Source organism: Numenius arquata, chromosome 2 (assembly GCF_964106895.1).
Source record: "Numenius arquata chromosome 2, bNumArq3.hap1.1, whole genome shotgun sequence".
Classification (NCBI taxonomy): Eukaryota; Metazoa; Chordata; class Aves; order Charadriiformes; family Scolopacidae; genus Numenius; species Numenius arquata.
This window is the reverse complement of record NC_133577.1, coordinates 60,780,238-60,799,150: the sequence shown is the minus strand read 5'-3', so window position 1 is coordinate 60,799,150 and position 18,913 is coordinate 60,780,238. Positions and strand designations below refer to the sequence as shown.

At 41.6% G+C, this 18,913-nt stretch overlaps 1 protein-coding gene across 1 annotated transcript in view; it reads left to right on the top strand.

Annotated features, from left to right (window-relative positions):
• The window catches only part of PDE3A (phosphodiesterase 3A), a 277,318-nt gene that overhangs the window by 214,216 nt on the left and 44,189 nt on the right, over positions 1–18,913 (top strand). Inside the window, exon 3 of the mRNA XM_074166942.1 lies at positions 17,665–17,925. Within this exon, the coding sequence (XP_074023043.1) occupies positions 17,665–17,925 (261 nt within the window). The remainder of the gene's footprint in view (positions 1–17,664; positions 17,926–18,913) is intronic.

The window sequence follows — 18,913 nt, the reverse complement described above, 5'->3', positions numbered from 1 at the left end:
GTTGTGGAGTATGAAGAGTAATAACCAACTCGACCCTGCTTTCATAACTCCATTCTTCAGCTGGGGGAAGAAAGAGTACGGTTTCTTTAGGGCTGGTGTCTTAGGAAAACTTAGTGCTCATGCTGTGCTCCGATACCTAATTTAATTTCACAGGGGAGTAGCGACTGGCGTTCACATTGTGATTCACAGATCATGGAACAGGAAGCAGCCTGTCAACTTCTAGGGAGCTAAAAGGGGGGAGAGTTGCCTAGAGAAAAACAAAAATCTGTTTTGTGAGGGAATTCGGCTCAAGAGCACAGCAGGCAGACTTCAGTTCTGCTGTGACTCCTGCTGAAGCTAGAGTCATCACTCTGCAGATTAATTTGCCCCTCGGTTTATCAATTTGTAGAGTCTTGTGTGGAGATGAGTCCTTTGGTGGATTAACCAAAACACAAAACAAACCAAAAAAGAAATAACACTCTTTCCTATCTAGGATGAGAGGTTTTTCGAGACTTCAGTTTGAATGTGCCCCTTCTGTACTTCCATCCCAAATTAGCTGGGTTCTGGATTTGCTTCCGTAGCCTCTGTAGCTTGTACCTAATTGCAAATGTGTTGCTGAATACACAAATATGCAAATATTTGCATATGCAAATCACAAAAATGGAAAGAAAGTGTGCTTACACCAACATGCACATGTAAACAGCCTTGTGTGTGTATGTGTGCTGATGTTTCATTATTAGCATTTTTTGCAATGTTCTTTCATTGTTTCTCTTCCATCATTATTTGTATGTGGCTACTGTCAGCAGTTTTATTGAAAAAAAAAAAGTATAATAATCTTTAATCAAATGTAGGGAATACTTTCATACTAAACACTACGCAACTGTAGATGGAGTTTAGCATCTTCAACAGCTCTGGTAGCAGGCAGAAATCAAAAATGGGGAGAAGAGGGACATATATATGTTATCTTTACATGTTTGACTTACTTCTCTGAAAGAAATTCTGCTTCCTTAATACAGCTGTCAAGTACTGCGTGTATTGCTGGGGAGTTTTGTGTTCCTACAGAAACGTTTGTAATCCTTCTGCTATGGAATATTTTAGTATGAGGGTTAGTTCAAAGTGTTATGAGATTCCCTCCATCTCCCCCAGATACAGTAATTTCTTTGTTGTTTGTACAAGATTTTCAAGATCATTGGAAAGAATGTGAACAGCGAGGGACTACTAGACTGATATATAAAAAACATGGATGAAGATCTTTTTCCTCCCAAATCGATGGTAGCATTTCATGTGCACAGCAGAGTTTACAGTCTCGTTTTTAAGGAAGAATAGTGCCATCTGGTGATCCCTGGGAAAAGCTTTTCCGCACCTAAAGCTGCAGGATTATAATGCCCTGTATTAAAGGTTCTGTTCAGTTGTAGCATTGCTATTATGTTATATATTTTCCTGAAGCACTGACTCACTTTAAGCGGTGACCTAGCATAAAGTATCCTAGATAGTGTGCTCATTTATGGAAGTACTTGTTCTGTAGCCCTGAATATGTATTCAAACCAGCTGTTCCATCATCTTCTTACTGGCATCCCCACTATGAAGCTCTCATACCCTATTCCGGTTGTGATTTTCACTTCTGCAGCTGCACGTCCTCATAGCTGTGCTGTGTACCCCCCTCTCCTGCCCTCTCCCCTTTTCCTGTGCCATTGACCCCCTGGGACACTAGGGGACCTTCCGGGAGGCAGTAACCCTTGGAAAGAGGAGTGATATTTTGGGCTTCCTTGCTCCATCCCACTGGGAGCTCCTGGTCTGCATCACTTACCAGTGAGGTGGTGGCTGCGTTCCAGCAGAAGACCTGCACTCTGATCTCCTTTCTCGTTATGTTCTTGTCAGTAATGAAGGGCTGGCATCTAGATCATCACCGATGCTGCCGCTGCCCGAGGGGAAGCAGAGTTCAGCCTGCTGCTCTGGAGCCGCGTGGGGTTTTTGCCTGGCTGTCAGCTTGGTGCCGGGAGAAAAGGTTGTGTTACTTTAAAGGTGGATTCATGAATTGTTTATACAGAGCTGAAGGAACGTAGTTTTACAATCAAAAATAGTTACTGTATGAGGTTAGAAGTCTGCCAACGGACAGGTTTTATTTAAAATAATTTAGTCTGTGCACTTGGTGAAACGTCTTAACTGGTTTTCATTTAGGCTGATCACAAAAACAATCCCTTAACGCAGAGTAAAAACCCCTAAATTATATGTAGAGTCAGAACATGATTTTATCTTTTTTGTCTGGTTACTAGGTACACCCAAATCCACACAAATCAGGCTTCAGAGTTAAACATGAAGTCTTATTTGTAATTCGCCTGTTTGTTTTTAGCTGGCACGAGCTCATATGGTTCTCTTTATACACAAAGGATTAGCTAGTCTTCAGAGACAGCTTTTGATTTGCATTTTCTTCTCTGTTTTAAAGAAAAAAGTCAACTAAATGTTAATTCCTTTCTTTCCCATTAATTCCCCTCCCCCCATTTAAACTGAGCTATTAACGTGTTTAGGTGCGAGGTATATTACTATAGCTCTGTATAGAATTGGATCATTTTGGTCCCTTCCAACCTGATATTGTATGATTCCATGATTATACAGTTAGTTATGGCTTAAAGGCATATTTGTATCATGCCAGAGAAATTCCATTCCTAATTGAAGGCATCTTTTCTGAAAAGCAGAACGAAGCGAAACCTCATCATGCTGCCTTGTTGTGCCACCTTGATTTTATTGACAGGAAATCAAACCCATCTCTTGGATCTGTCAGTGAAGATAAAAAGGGCAAGTGGGTAAAGTGTTGTGCATTTTTAATTTGGTGTGGTATTTCACTTTACTGTAGTATCATATAGAATGTTTCAGCTTTACAGCAATTGTAGCTTGCAATAAAAGATGAAATGGGTCCAAATAAATTTGTATTCAAATTAAGGGCCGTTTTCGCATTACTGGCAAATTGCCATGTGTTGCACGAAGTGGGCTTTACTGATACATATTTTCGGTTCTGTGTTAGCATTCTGCTAGGAATTGCAGTAATTAAAAGAACAAATAGTTTAATTGAAGCAATTCTCCCTTCTAGAGCATGGTACTTCCTAACGTTATTGCCAAAAGTCTCACCAAGTGCATTAGGAGCTAAAGAGGGGCATAGAGAGAATTGGTCAGTAGATTTTTATTTTTGTTTTACTTTAACAGGATAAATAAATGGGGTATCTGGGGCCACTTGTAGCACTCACATTGAAGCAGTCAGGGAGATAGCACAGAAGTAGGAAGACTGAATCCATATGCTTCATCAGCTGATTTGTCAGAGCACCGTATGGCAAACAATTTTCCTTGTGGTCTGTTTCAATTTGTTAACAAATATGTTTACATAAAACACTGCAATGAGAGATGTGCGTGACTCTTCAACAAGGTCAGCGGTATGAAGTCAAGCGTTTCATTGTGATTAAAGTGGTCTTTTATCTTTGTTGTTCTGAATTTAACCTCCCAAAGTTAAACTGACTATGGGAGGAGACTTTAAACTTCAGTACCCTGCATTGCATTAGGTCAGCAGTGTTAGCAAACCTCAATATTGAAGTCACCTTCAGGGTCTAATCCATTATGGATCAGTCCAATTTAAGTCAACAATGAGCCTCTGATTGCAGGAGACACACTAAGCCTCTGCAGAAGTCTGATGCAGCAAAAACTGCAAATGTGGGCACCAGGCTGTTCTGCAGGACAAGAAGTCATAACCTTTTTGAAAAAAAATTGAGTAACTTTGTCACGGCATTTTCCAAGTAAAGATTTAAGTTTTGCAAAGTTGACATGACTTCTTGTTCCTATCTTTTAATAAAAATGCTTTAAGATTGCTGAAGCAAAGCCAAAATGAGCCCTTTGAGTTGCCAGAAATTCCAACACCCCCCCCCCTAATTTTTCTGTCAGGGTACAGAATATTTTTGGTGTTTGTCTGAAGTTGTCAATAGAGTGAGAATCCACGAGCTGCCTAGTTTGAACTGCTGCTTCTCGTTTGTGAGGACACCGCTGCTCTCTGTGCCAGAGCCCGATGGCAAATTCATGTGATGAGAAGTGAAGTGTCTTCATAGCTCAATAATATGTCCACTGATTAATAGGATTCCTCCTGAGTTAAAGTACCAAGGCTTTGTAGTGATGTATCTTTTCAAGTGGTTGATTTTCAGTGTTAACAGAGAGATTTGCATGTTGATACTGCTTTTCCATACCTCTTCTTAAAAATTCAGAGCAGCCTTTTAACCCGCCTGCCAGGAAACGTGAACTTCTGTATGGTTTTGAAGCACCATTTCCAGCTGGTGCTGGAAATTAAAACTGGCCCTCATTGTGTCGTCCTCCTTGATTTCAGCTTGTCAGTGCGTCTTTCTCTTCTTCTCCAGACTCTGGAGAAGAAGTCCTGCCTTTCGGCATCCTCCATACATTCCCATACTCCTCTATGCTTCCATACGTTTCCATATGTCTACCTACTTCTCTGTGCTTTTCTTGCCTTCAGGAACAGCTCGAACCCAGTGCTGATGCTGAGAACACCTGGTGGTGGCTGGGTTGTGCACCGGACCTCTCTTCCGACGCTGGTGGGCTTCACCCCTCGGGAGCTGGTGCCAGGGTTGTACATGGCGGGGCAGTGTAGGGCCCTCCATGCAGTGTTGACCCTCTTGGCAGAGCTTGCCCAGTCCGTAATCGAACACTTTGTTGTTGAAGAAATGAATGTTTAGTTATTCATATACCCGCGTGTGCATTAATCCAGACATAGGTACCTTATTACTTGTCTGAAAAGTAGCAACTGTCCGTGCTGTAGGTGACTTCCCCATTGTGCAGAGTGTCAGTACCGATGCTGTGTCAGAAGGTTTGCGTGCTAAGAAAGAAGTGATGATTTAAGGGGGCTGCATTCACCTGTTCTCTTTTAAATGTGATTTCAGTGTTTCTCTTGCGACAGTTCGGTAACAGTCCTAGTGGCAGAGTTTCAGTGGGTCATCTTGCCCCTCCAGGTTCAGCCCACCTCCTCCACTCAGTAGTAGTAAGGGCTTCTACTGCACTCACTGGTACAACATCACTCATTCCTTACTGGAGTAGATTCAGGTGAATCACTGAAGTTCAGCTTCACACAGGGATTTAAAATTTAAAAAAAAAAGTGTAACCCATGGTTAATTTTTTTCTTTTTTTAATACCTACATCCAAGCAGAAGAAGTAAGTCACTGTGGAAATAGAAATCATTGTCTCGTTGGGTTGCCAGCGTAAGCACCAGTGCTTCACGATCTGTGTCTGTTTTTTGGTCTCTATGGTCCTGTTGCTTTTTTGTAAATGAGAAGCTGATGCTGTTAAATTTAGATGTGAATTTGAATCCAAGCTTTCCAAAACCACGGAAGTGTTTGGCCCTCATCAAAAAGTGCAGACCCTGAGCCAGATGGTCAAAGTTCAATATGGTAAGATATTTGTGATGCACAAGTACAGATTGGATCGATCTCTAATTACAGCTGAGAAGCAGCCAGCATATCATAATTTGGGATGTTGCATGCATTTTCTTTTTCTCTTGTTCTAAAATGCAAGTCAGGAACTGCTTACAACCTAAAAGCCACAAGTTGAAAGTAGGACTTGACTTAGATTACAACTGTGCACAGGACAAATCAGTCGCCAGCTTCATGAAGGAAATTAGTGATGGTTGAGGTTGCTTAGAAAGCCCTAGAACCTTCAGCATCCAGTTCATAGATTATAGGCCAGAACAGTCATGGCTGAAAATGGCCATTTTATGCAGGCACTGACCTGTTGTTGTGATCAGATATGTACCTTGTATCACAGCAAGCAAATATGCTTTCTCATTTGTGACAACAAAGGCAAAATAAGCCTATAGTATAAACTAACCTGGTGTGTCTTTAAGTTGAACCTTGCAGGTCAAGGATGAAGTAGGTTGGAAGCAGTCCTCAGGGCTTGCTGCTCTGTCAGCTTATATCTGTGCTAGGTGAAAAAAATCATTTCAATATCATAGCAGACATGTAGAGGATAGTCTTTTATTTTTCTTGTACGTTAATTACTGTTTCTCTCTGTTCTGATCTTCATTGAAGTGTCTGCCTACAAGTAATGTAGGAGAGGTGGGGGATTTACACATATAGTGCATGTTTAGTCTGCCTTTTGCAGGTCCTGGCTTTAGATGTTGAAATAGCTTGTACTTTAGAGAAATTACAGCTCTGAAGCACTGACGATGAAGGATTTGGGGGCTGAAAGTCCCTAAGGCTACAGTTGCTTTTCTTGAATGAGTCATAATAGAAGAATCCAAAGCCGAGTCTTAAAGAAAAATGATTAATTCTTTTCACAGAGGAGTTCATTAGTGGTGTAAAGTCATGAGAAAGAGGAGGAGGCATCTGTAACACTGGGTGGTTATTAACGGGTGTTAGTGTGAGCACTTTAAATCAGGAAAACTAAAATCATGCAAATGACAAGGTCTGATGCAGAAGAAAAAGGTATTTAAAATTGACCAATTTGATTGCAGTGAGGCAATTGCTTCACTTTCATGAGCATAGAATTTATCCTTTTTAAAAGGTGCAGAATATCTCTGCCTGCTTTTGGCTTCAGTGAAAGCATGTTCTAAAAAATGGGCCACTAAATATCATTAGCGTTCTTAGGCGCCTAGAGAGTTTCATGAGATCTTCCTGCTCCTGTTGCCACGGCATATGCAAAACATGGCCCGATATATACATCTGGCTCCTGCTGTCATTCCCAAATCCCTGTTGTAATCTCAAAAAGAACAGACTGAACTCTAAAGACGCTGTATCTGCAGCTTTGCTGATGATTATTTCCTAGTTTCTAATTTTCTTTTTATTCTGGTTTTCAACACTTAGTGAACAGTTCTTGAAACCTCACAGTTTACTTTTTTTTTAGTTTATTCCCCTGATGGCAACTCCTTTTTAGTATTTAAAAATATGTTTGACACTCTTTGTCACAATTTTTTATCCCCCCCCCCAAGTCTTTTGTCTTAATTTAGAGGCTGCACTTATTTGCATTATGTTTTTAATGATATTTATTAGTGCTGTTCTGCTTAATACTGTTAAACAGTCCTTAGTGAAGGACTGAGGTTGATGTGAATCTTTAGACGTGGTAATTTTTATATGTATTTCTGCAACTTGCTGCTAATTGTGATGTCACTTCTCAAGTTGCATCCCAAAAGAGTCTGAGATATTTTGAAAGGGAGAAAATATGGCATTATATGGCTCCTTTGGCTTTGTTCTAGTGTAACTGGGACTGTCAAGTTGAAAATGTGGGAGGATTAGTTAGTACGCAGGAGGCAGAATAGTGATTATTGCTTTCAATGGATCTTTTTTTAACTCATGCTGTGTATTTGGCTGCTCTGTTTTAGTTCACCATAGAATTAAAATAGCTTCCCGTGCAAAGCATGCAGCTGGTTTGTCGGGGCTGTAAACTCAAATGGGTAAGATCACCAGGTATTAATAGATGGCATATCCTCCTCCGTGTGTGCACCCAGCGTCCTGCTCCTGCTGGGTCCCAGCTGGTGTTACCGCATCTCAAGTTGAGACTTAAGACAGTTGTCACTGTTTTCTTCGCATGAACGCAAACTATCAGCTTCAAGCTACCAATTTGTGACCATCTGATGTACAAATTGAAGAACAATAATGTAAGACAATTGAGGACAGTCTCTGAAGTACAGAATTGTTTTCCTCAGTCTGTGTTACTCAAAGCAGATTTGAGCCCCATTTAGAATTTAATTTTTCCCATCTGCTGTGTTTTAAAGAAAAGTAATAATTTTTAAAGTTCTGAGTTTAGTTGGAGCAATGTCTACTTTTTAAATAATAAACCCTGACTTTGTGACTGACTGTGATCTGCTCTATGTTGTCATGTAGTTCTTCAGGCTAGGATAGTCGTGATAGTTTAAGGTTTTTAGGCAGCCAAGTCACACGGAAAGTCCCTTAGAATTGGGTGACTGAGTCCCCGAGGCTCTGCTGAGAATATCAAACATCAGCGTCAGAGTTTCCACAAGGTTTCCAAGCTGCAACCAGTGGCTTTTGGCCAGGAAGTTCACCCCATGCTTTTGCCTCCTTCCAAGAGCTGCTTTCCCTGGATACTCCTCGTGGGATGCCTCATGCAGAAGGTCACCAAAACTCTCCAAGTATCTTCATTTGAACTGGGGTTTCCCCAGGAGCCCAAGACAGAGTGCGTGTACGGCTGGTTCCAGTTTGCCCCTTGCCGTTGTTAATGTGCCACAGGGTGGTGGTGGTGCAACCCAGAGCACACACTCTGGGCAGCAACTCTGTGCCCCTTCCCCCTACGCTTTATTGGGTTTTCCAGCAGCAGCTGAGATGCTTGTGCTCTACTGTGGCAGGAGGAAATATGGAAAATTAGGTACTACTTTGTGCCAGTACCAGTGGAGTCAGTTAATTTGAGGTCCTTTCCGTCAGATAAAAATGGTGGGGAATTCTGTTGCGTTGGGTTATGTCCAATACTTGCATCCACTTTCCTAGTGTGTAGGTCTTGAATCTCATCAAATCTAATCATCCCACTCCTTGAGATGATTTCTGCATCTATCTTTTTGTCGTTGTCGCTTGGTTGCCAACAACCACAAAGAGATTTTCTTTTGTTGCGTGTTACAAATCTGGGAAAGCTTGGTAGGTGACCTGAAAGCAAGAAATGATGGTTTCCCTTGAAAGTCACAGATGGCACCAAAACTGCTTAGGAGTAAAATGTATTCTCTGTTTTTCTCTCTCTCTTTTTTTTTTTTTTAAATTCATAACGAGTATCTGTGAAAACCTTGAAGCCATGCTTTCCTCAGGACATGTGGGTTTGTTTGTTGAGTATGATATGCAAAAGAGTCTCCTGTATGTTTTTTGTAAAAATGCAGATGTCTTCGCTAAATCTGCGATACAGACTTCTCTCTGAGCAGCTGTGACCCATCCAGGGAGATGCTCACCTAAGCCTGGGCATTGAAGAGAGGAGTAATCATCCTGGTGTTATCAGTGCTAATGATTACCGTGGCATCGGTCACTCAACAAGAGGGAAGAAAAATTGAGGTGTAAGCCTGAGTTTTCAGGCTGGATTACATGTGATCCTTCGCCCCTTGGGATGCTGAGCACAGAGCACAAGGCCAAGGGGGCAGCATGTGAAGGTGTGCGCGCTCGGGGCAGGGAGCATCCTCAGGCAGTTTGTTTTCTGACAACCCACAGAGGTCACACAAGGTTAGCTTTGGGTTTGTTTTTCCCGGGGGCTATATAACTAAATCTGGACATATTAGGACACGGAAAGCAAAAGGCCTTACTGCACCTTCAGTGCTGCTGCAGATTAAATGGTATCACTTTACTAAGAATTTTTAGCATGGATAAAACACTCCAACAGTGTTCTTGTAAATGTCTGAACATTTTTTTCTCAAATGCTGAAATAATTCACCCCAGACAAATACCTGGCAGTATACATTTTAGTCTGAGCTCTTTGGCTGACAAAGCTATCACAAACTGAAAGGTCCTGTAATGGAAGAAGTTTAGTCAGCTGTAACTCTGAGCTTTGTGAATGGTGTCACCTAAGGTAGAGGTGCAGGATGTGGCGATGGCAACTGCAGCCCCAGACAAAGTGTGCCATGAGCAGTGATACATTCCACAGGTCTTATAAGAAAGGAGAAAAAAGTATTTCCTTCTCAAACGAGTGCCTCATTCTTAAAGGCTCCAAATTCAATATTTGCAAAGTGTTTGATTACTCTGAATAGATTAAATGTTAGAGCCATTTAAGAATGATGTTTTTTTTCATCGTGGCTTTCTAAAGAAGGTAGGCTTATGTGATCCTGCCATCCAACAGTTTCAAGCAAATGTGGCAGATGGGAGGAAGCATCAGAGATTACTGTCTGCCTAGGAATTTTATGACAACCTATGATGGGATACCATAGGAAGATCAAAATTAGCGACCTTGCTTGGTCATAGATTACTGGCAGTTTAACACAGTGTGAAATTGCGGGAGAGAGCCCTGTATAAGCCTGCTTAGCAGCATGCACATAGCCCCAGGCACGGCTGCCTCCTGCTGACTGTGTGGCCACAGGGCTGATGCTGAGGAAAGGGGTTATTGCAATACAGTGGGGACAAAAAAGATAACTCTTTGGTGAGCCCCATTTCGTTAGATCCTCTGTTTGCAGAAGTATTTTCAAAAATTTCCTCTATCTGGCATCGTGTGGGTGAGTGCTCAGGCTATAGACACACCGCGTGTAGCAGTCGTGACATTTTCTGCTCTCCAGATCAGAGTTCAGTGTAATTGTTCCCAGGAAGGTCTGCTTTGTTGTGGTGGTGCCATCCCAAACTCCATGTAACCAGGCTCAAAACCGTAACTGTTATGGCTCACGCAAGATCTAGAGTCTTCCCTTGTTATGGACTCATCGTTTGTGCCTCAGTGTGTGGTTTAGGTTTATGTGGCTCTGGGTGCTTCAAAGAATCAGCGGATTCAGTGATTACATAGGTGATTAGGAAAGGTTTTCTTTGATCAATGTGATGAGATGATGGGAAGGTGCTTTATTCAGTCCTACCAAAGAATATGCCTTACAGAGCTTGTGGCTGGTCTACCTCCAGGGAGCAGTGGAAAGGCTGTGCTTCATGAAAGTGGAAAAAAATTCTCATAAATGTCCTTCTTGCTCATCAGAGAAGAGAAAACCTGAAATCTTGTGTTAGTACAAAATAAGAGTAAAATAGAAGTAAGAAGTCTGGGTAAGACCCCAGTTCTGCAGCTTTAAATACAGAAAAGTGAAATGTCAAAGAATTATACGCACACTTTTCTTTTCTCCTTAGTCATTCAGTGAAAGGTGGAGTAGTTAAGTCTGTGGCGCCTTTAAAATGATTCATTATTTCCATAGAAGCCAATTCATGTTTATCCTTCAAATCGCTCTGTGGACATTAAAATAATGGAGAATTATATTTGCTTTTAATTTTGTTTCCAGACGGCTTGGCCTGAGCATTCATGATGTGACTTGGAAACTATATCAAATTGTGATTTATTGTTGCTCGTAATTGTGTGAAGATTGAAGATATGCTGGATGCTGCTTTTTTCCTTTTTTCCCTCCTCGCCTCCCCCATTCTTTCACTTACAGAGTGTTCTTGAGTGTAAAGTGGTGAAAGACCAGCATCTCAGCCTTCACTGCTTTTCCTTGTACAAGCCACAGCAAATGAAGATTTTATTTTTTCCCTAACATGAGGCTGTGTGAAATAAATTGTGGTTTGTGTTTGATAGCTGTTTTATTTTTTTCCTGTCTTCTATTTTTTTTTTTTTTTATTATGCTTAAGTATTGGCTGGTTTGGTGTTGTCATGTTAATCGTCCTTTCTTGTAGAGCAGAGAGAAAGCAGTATTTTTTAGTTAAGCTGGATAAGTTCAGTTTTATGAGAATCATATGCAAAACACCAATGGGGGGTGGAAGGCTTTTATTTGCAGTAAGGCATCTGTTAAGTATAAGGATGTCAAATATGCTTCACAGGTGGGTCAACTGTTTCTTAACCAGGAAAAATTCATAAACTAAATTTATCTATCAGGTCTTATGGGTAAAGGAATTTGTTATTCCCGTTTTCCTAAATTCATTTTTCCTACAGTTTTATCTGCTTTTCCCTCCTAGTGAGTAAAAAGCAATTCTTAGATTTTTATACATAATATAATTTAATAGAAGAAAACAGATGGGATTTTGTGAAATGTAATATAAAAGCCTACAGCAGGTTATGCAAATTTTGAAAGGTTTTTTTTCAGAATCCAAACCAAACTATTCAAACCTAAAAATTCTAAGTGATCATTAAAATTTACCAGAATATTGTTTTCATATTACATTTAAGAGTGTTCCTTGAAGTTTCCTGACCTGAAAAAAATTGTCAGTGTGACAGTGGGACACGCTACTTGTGACTTGGTCCTGCAGTTGGTGTGTGAAGGTTTTCTTGCAAATTCCCAGGAAGCCCCTACCCATGCAAACTGAGATGAATGCACAGTTGGTGCTGTGATCTGTGCATGTTTGTCCCCGGTCTCTAATGCATCCTGCTGTGATCTGGCCATCATATTTTTCACATGAGCTCTTTAGGGAAAAGCCCTTTCTTTTATTTCTGTGCATAAAAAGAAGCCCCAAAACGTACACAAGTGTATTTGGTCCCAGTTAGGAATTCCAAGTGGTACCACAGCCTAAAATATCCACCTAGATGCCAGTTTTAAAAAAGAAGGGGGAAAAAAAAAAAAAGCAAGCACAAAACCAGCTCTTTTTCGGCATTGTAAGGAGTTTATTTTGCTCCTTACCTTAGTTATCAATGAGCATGTTTAGTTGATCTGGCTTTGCTTTTGTTTCCAGCCTGTTTGCTTTCTCATTCTCATGCCCTAGAGCGTTTCAGTTTTAGCCAGTACATGACATCACTTACATCAGAGTTGGAATGAAGTCACAAAGTGACCAGTAAGCCAGTCTTCTCCAAAATAAATGGGAGGAAACTGTGTTCACAATTATCGGCATAGATTGGTAAATGAATGCTGACCAGTGTGAAATTAAATTCACCTTAGCTTAGCCCTTTGGTTGTGTTGTTTTGGTTTGGTTTATCAAGTTAGTTGTTTGTTAGTGTTGATTGCAAACATGTTATTCGTGCCTCTATTCCCAAGTATCCGATGAGTAAAGTGGTTTGGAAAGAATCCAGATCAGTTCATGCAGAGGCTATGCACATTAGTAGAAAACTACTTACAAAGTCTGAGCATGGATTTTGCTTTTACCCTAAAAAGAGACTGTGTGCGTGTATATGTGTGCACGTGTGTATATACATATATAGTTACATCAATCTAATTTTCAGCAATTTACTGGCTTGCATAAATCTTTATATTGTTTTACATCATCATAAGTATTTTATAAAAAATTCCAGGTTTCCTTGTCCTTTAGCGAAACACATTTTACTTTGCTTTCTGAGTAAGGTTCTTCACAGTTCTCTACTGCTTTGTAGAAGAGAATCTGAAGAATAAGATATTTTTTAAATGTTTTCTTGCATTAATTTTGAAACTGTTCTTAGAAAATAATAATTTAAACCTGTAATTTTGTCTAGTGAGACTAGTCTGATAGTACTCTAAATTCATCCTGAGATAGATGAAATATTCAAACTGCTTGAAAATGAAACTATTTTCCTGTCTACAAGTTCCGTGCAATTAAATTACAACATATAAACCATACCAATTTAGGATGTGGTGTTAATGTACTGAAATCACTGGATTAGAGCAATGTTTACCCTCTTCTCCTTCTTTCTTCGGGAGGAATTTAAGCTTGATCTGCTCTACTTTTACGTATGCTCTCTTTCTAAGGATTCTAAGCAATATGAGTACTTCAAACAATACTGTAATACTGTGTGATAGGTACAAGTGCCGTTTAAAGCAGCTCACTACAATACAGTGATGTCTTTGAAATACTGTGTACAGTGTTTTCACATTGAAGTATTGTGCAATGCGGTATGTCATGTTGCCCAAGTTGGTAACTGTTGAGGTTTTCTGGTGACCCTGGCTGGGCTATGCTGGCAGCATATACATCTCGTCACAGCCCTGGCGAGGGACACTCAGCATACACATCCACCTCCTTATAGAAGTGGAGCTGACCTCCTTGGGCATGCTCCATGTGGGCAGGCTGGATGGCTGCATAGGTTTTGTGTGGAAACAGCCTGGACAGGTTGAAGAGCTGGGCAGAGAGGAACCTGATGAACTTCAACAAAGGCAAGTGTAGGGTGCTGCACCTGGGGAGAAATAACCCCATGCACCAGTACAGGTTGGGGGCTGACTTGCTGGAGAGCAGCTCTGAGGAGAAAGACCTAGGAGTCCTGGTGGATAACAGCATGACCATGAGCCAACAATGTGCCCCTGTGGCCAAGAAGGCCAATGGCATCCTGGGGTGCATCAGGAAGGGTGTGACCAGCAGGTTGAGGGAGGTTATCCTGCCCCTCTGCTCTGCCCTGGTGAGGCCCCATTTGGAGTACTGTGTCCAGTTCTGGACTCCCCAGTTCAAGAAGGACAGGCAACTGCTGCAGAGGGTGCAGCAGAGGGCACAAAGATGATGAGGGGCCTGGAGCATCTCCCTTACGAGGAGAGGCTGAGAGACTTGTGTCTTTTCAGTCTAGAGAAGAGAAGGCTGAGGGGGGATCTGATCAATGCTTATAAATACTTAAAGGGTGGGTGTCAAGAGGAGGGGCCCGGTCTTTTTTCAGTGGTGCTCAGGGATAGGACAAGAGGAAATGGGCGCAAACTTGAATATAAGAAGTTCCACCTAAACATGAGGAGGGACTTCTTTACTTTGAGGGTGACAGAGCCCTGGAAGAGGCTGCCCAGAGAGGTGGTGGAATCTCCTTCTCTGGAGACACTCAAAACCCTCCTGGACAAGTTTCTGTGCAACCTGCTCTGGCAGGGGGGTTGGACTAAATGATCTCCAGAGGTCCCTTCCAACCCCATGTGATTCTGTGATTCTGTGAGGTGTCAGCTGAAAGCATCAGATCTGCAGGTAGTGCCCTTTTGGTCAAAACCACAAAAGGTTCTGCCACCTTGCTGTGTGAAGAGCACATTGTGCTGAGGGTGAGGTGGTATCATCTGTGCTACTGTCAAGCTCTGAAGCCTTCCCCAGGTGTAAGACACACTTCCAAAGGGAGAATCGCTTCGTTTCCACTGGTTTGTTCTGGTGGGGCACGGGCTGTAGCAGTGTCACTGTGTGTTACATGTGTAAGTGCCTAAATGGATTTGAGTGCAGACTGTCCTTCGCAGTGAGGTACCAGCACAGCTCAGGAGGGAGGATGCAGACCCGTTGTGTGGCGTCCCTCTCCCTGGGCCATATGGCCTCAGCAGCAGCTCTTCACGTAACTCAGCACAGGCTGGCGTTTGAGTCGGACAAATCTGCTGGGTCCCAGAGTCAAGGCAGGGGTCACCAGGATGTGACAAGGCCTCCTCACATGTCGGAGTCCATGTGGCAGAAATACACCGTTGAGAAGAGAAGAGCTTTCCCTCTCCCCACTTGGTACTAATCATGGAGAACAATGCTGGCTGCTTTGCAAAATGTTAGTACTGCTGTACAAAATCTGGGCCTCTGCTTATGGCCCGCTGAGTCAGACTTGTTTACTTCATTGAAGTATTAATCTCTGTCTCTGATCGGCAGTCAACAACTCCAGGCTCCAGGCTTAATAGAATTTCAAACTGTAGATTATGCAGTTTTGCTGAAAATATGAGGCTTCCATTGCACTGTGAATGATGTATTCTCCCTCACTCCACTTTGGTCTGTTTTTTCAGGGCTGAGGTTAAGATAGATAATTAATTCCCCCCATCCCAAGCCTTCTCTTTTAATTTAAGAATTTTCTTTAGCATCTGCCAGAATCTTCTGCATGCACTCCTGAGAGGTTAAGCAATGAAGGAGACATTAAATCAACTTCAGCCATTAATTTTTTTTCAGTAGGATGAAATAGCACTTCAGTATATCAAACGGTTTCTGGTTTATCTCATTTGGTATCATGACAAATAAAAGAAATGTGGGAAGAAGAGGCTGGTTTTCTGGTGGCGTGAGAGGATGGTGAGTGAGGAGGCGTACCTTCTGGTCCTGTGGCTTGCCTCTGTGTAGGCAAGAAGCAGGACACGAGCAGCAGATCAGTGGAATGAAACAGCTATTGCCAAGGGCCTGATATCCACACTACTCACCTGGGAAGACAGAGGTTTAGCTATACTTAGCTAATATATCACTTTCCTCAGAAGTACTTTGCTATTGCTTGTGAAGCCTTTTGTGAGAACACAGCAGTGTCAAGCTCTGTTCCGCTGTTTTTTGATGTGTTGTGAGGTCCATAAATGCTACCACTGGTGGGTGACTCCTGGTCGGGGCTCTGATCACCCTCCTGCTAAGCAGTCTGCCCAGTTCTCTATGCTATGTACTTGCCACTTCAAGAAACCCATATGCTCTTTTCACAGGCATAGCTTGCGCATTTGGAAGACTCTGTATCTAGAATCAGAATCACAGAATGGTTAGAGTTGGAAGGGACCTTAAAGATCATCGAGTTCCAACACCCCTGCCATGGGCAGGGACACCTCCACTAGAGCAGGTTGCTCAAAGCCCCATCCAGCCTGGCCTTGAACACTTCCAGGGATGGGGCAACCACAACTTCCCTGCGCAACCTGTTCCAGTGCTTCACCACCCTCACAGGAAAGAATTTCCTCCTAATATCTAATCTAAATCTCCCCTCTTCCAATTTAAAACCATTACCCCTTGTCCTAATCTAAGATTTTTCTAAGAAAAACCTGAAAACAAATTAGTCCAAAATCTCCTGAAAAGCTCTCTCTGGCAAACTGCGCATACACCTGCTGAAAAGTCCCAAACAGCAGCAGCAGGATTAAGTTTATGTGTTAGAAACACAGCAAAGGAAAAATGATCGGCCTTGGGAGTGTCTTGAATTAGTGATTCCACGCAGAATTTATGGTGATTTATAGTGCAGCAGTTAGTGAGGCTGAAATGCCACAGCTGCATTGAAACTTCATATGCCTCCTGCCTTTCTAGTGCTACTTCTGCGTGCATCCAGTCTCACTGTTCTTCTGGTAGATTTTAAACATCCTCAGCCTTTTGCAGTTGTATCATAGCTGTCGGTTCACAGACTTGATAACTTTCCTGCTTTTGGCGACAGACTGTTTCTTTCAGTGGCAATGTATTGTCCTACTGGGTTTTGGGACAGGTGGTAGTTGGAGCTGATGGATGCCAGGAAGTTCTGGAGAAACTCAAAAGATTCACTTATGGATCAACCCTCTTGTGCATGCACTGGAAGCCCAGTGCTATAGCTGTGTTAGATTACCTGTGCGCATGATGGATGGACTACACGTATGAAGACAGTTTGCCTGGGCCACAGCTGGTTTTCAGTGCATCTTTTACAGATCAATTATATACGTGTACTGGGTAGGGTGTGTAAGATTTACCAATGATATGACCTGGTATTATTTCTGCTTACACATTACTTTAGTTAATAATTCTTCTTAAATGATATATGTAAAGTAGGTATATATTTCAAACCCAAGAGGAAGAAAGGACCATCTGAATTGGTCCTACAAGTCTATAGAGTAACTGTTCTCATCAGTTCTGTCTGAATAAAACAAAGACTGGAAAATCCACTTTTTACTCCATTTCAACTTTGGTATAGCTGCCCAATACACAATTGCTTGGAGAAGAATGTGGTTGCCACTGTACCAGAATGCTAAATTTTGATAGCGTGAAGATATTTTAAAAATCTCAGTATATGCTCAGATATATATAGTATATAATTTCATTCATCTAAGCCTAAACATTGAACGTTAGCTGTGCTAGATGCCTCTGTAGTTAGCAGAAAGGCATCTCTCAAGAGAGACTCCTCCCATCCTAAGCTATGTGTCAAAAATTATTTGTGCAAATTGCTCCTGGCCGTTGACTATGGCTCTGTAGGGAGCCTGAACAGTTCATTCAGATGGGTTAAGTCAGCTGCAGATGGTGAAAGCTAGGAAATAAGATATGATGAAATTCCAAACTTTTTTGTGGAATGTGAGCATTATGCCTGGTGATTGATATGTTCAGCATGGTTCTCCTTATTTAAAGAATTATTTCGTGTTATTATTTTTCCACTCTGTGGATAACTGGTTTAACAAAAGCTGTGGAGAGAGTTCACCACAGCTTTAGATACTGCTGAGCAGGTTATTCATTTCTGTTGTCTTACATGTATTATTTTTGTCTTCTACAGTCTTCTGGTACCAGTATCACAGTGGATATCGCTGTCATGGGAGAAGCACATGGGCTCATTACAGACCTTCTGGCAGATCCTTCACTGCCCCCCAACGTGTGTACTTCGCTGAGAACAGTGAGCAACCTGCTTAATACGCAGTTAACCTTCCAGGCCATCCACAAGCCAAGGATGAACCCTTTGGTGTCCTTCAGTGAGAACTACACCTGCTCTGACTCAGAGGAATGTCCAGAGAAAGGAGAGAAACTAGCTATTCCCAAGGTGAGTACTGGACCCAGCCTATCATCTTGTAACTTGGGTCTCTCTAAAGGGACAGCACTGGACTAGCCTTTTTGCTTGTTTGCTTCAGATTAACATGTTATGCACTGATCATACTCTACTATAAAAGGACATCTAAGTAGACTGTTGGTTCCATAATAAGACAATTCCTTTGTATCCTTCAACCCATGTCCGGGTTAATTTTGGTTCAGGCATCTTTAGAAGATCACGTTCAACACAGGATAATTCATATAGATAGTGTGCGTATTTCCTTGCAGGTGTTGGTTGGAGCTTAAAAGAGAAGAAAAGATAGGGAGCAGAGCAAGCAAAAGCCTTTCACCATCCAGACCGATAGGTCTGCCCCATTACTTCTCACACAGAAATTCCCTTCCTACTCAAAAGATTTGAGCCACTGCATGTGGGGTCACTAGCCTAGTCAATGAGCAGTAGGGAATTAAGTAGTAATACGAGGGACCTTTTTTCCCACCTTGAAGATTGGAATTTGAATTTATGTATGAATTTTAGTCTCTTCTTACTTCTGTTAGCTAGAGGTGTAAAACCTATAGAAGTCAATTTAAAAGTCTCTATTGATGACCTCCAGGTGCTTTGGATCAAGTTTAAAATGTTGTATACCAAACAAACAAACAAAAAAGATCACCCCAGTGCTTAGTATGATGAATATTGTGAGCTCATGAGAAATAGTCTTGAGAAGAAAAAGAATCAAATATATATATATATATTACTGCCTTGACAGATGGCTTTATGAATGCTTAGGAATCCAATAGGAAATAACTACTGTTAAACACCCACATTTAGTAAGTGAACAACTTACTAAAGAAAGAACACATGGGCTTTGAAGTAGTTCGAATTGAAGGTTCATTGCTAATTAGATGTCCTGCAAGGCTTACATTTCACTTTTGAAATTAAACCGAAATGCTTTTGTCCTACAATCTCCCTTGTAAAATTAAATATAGGCAGAGTATGTTGCACA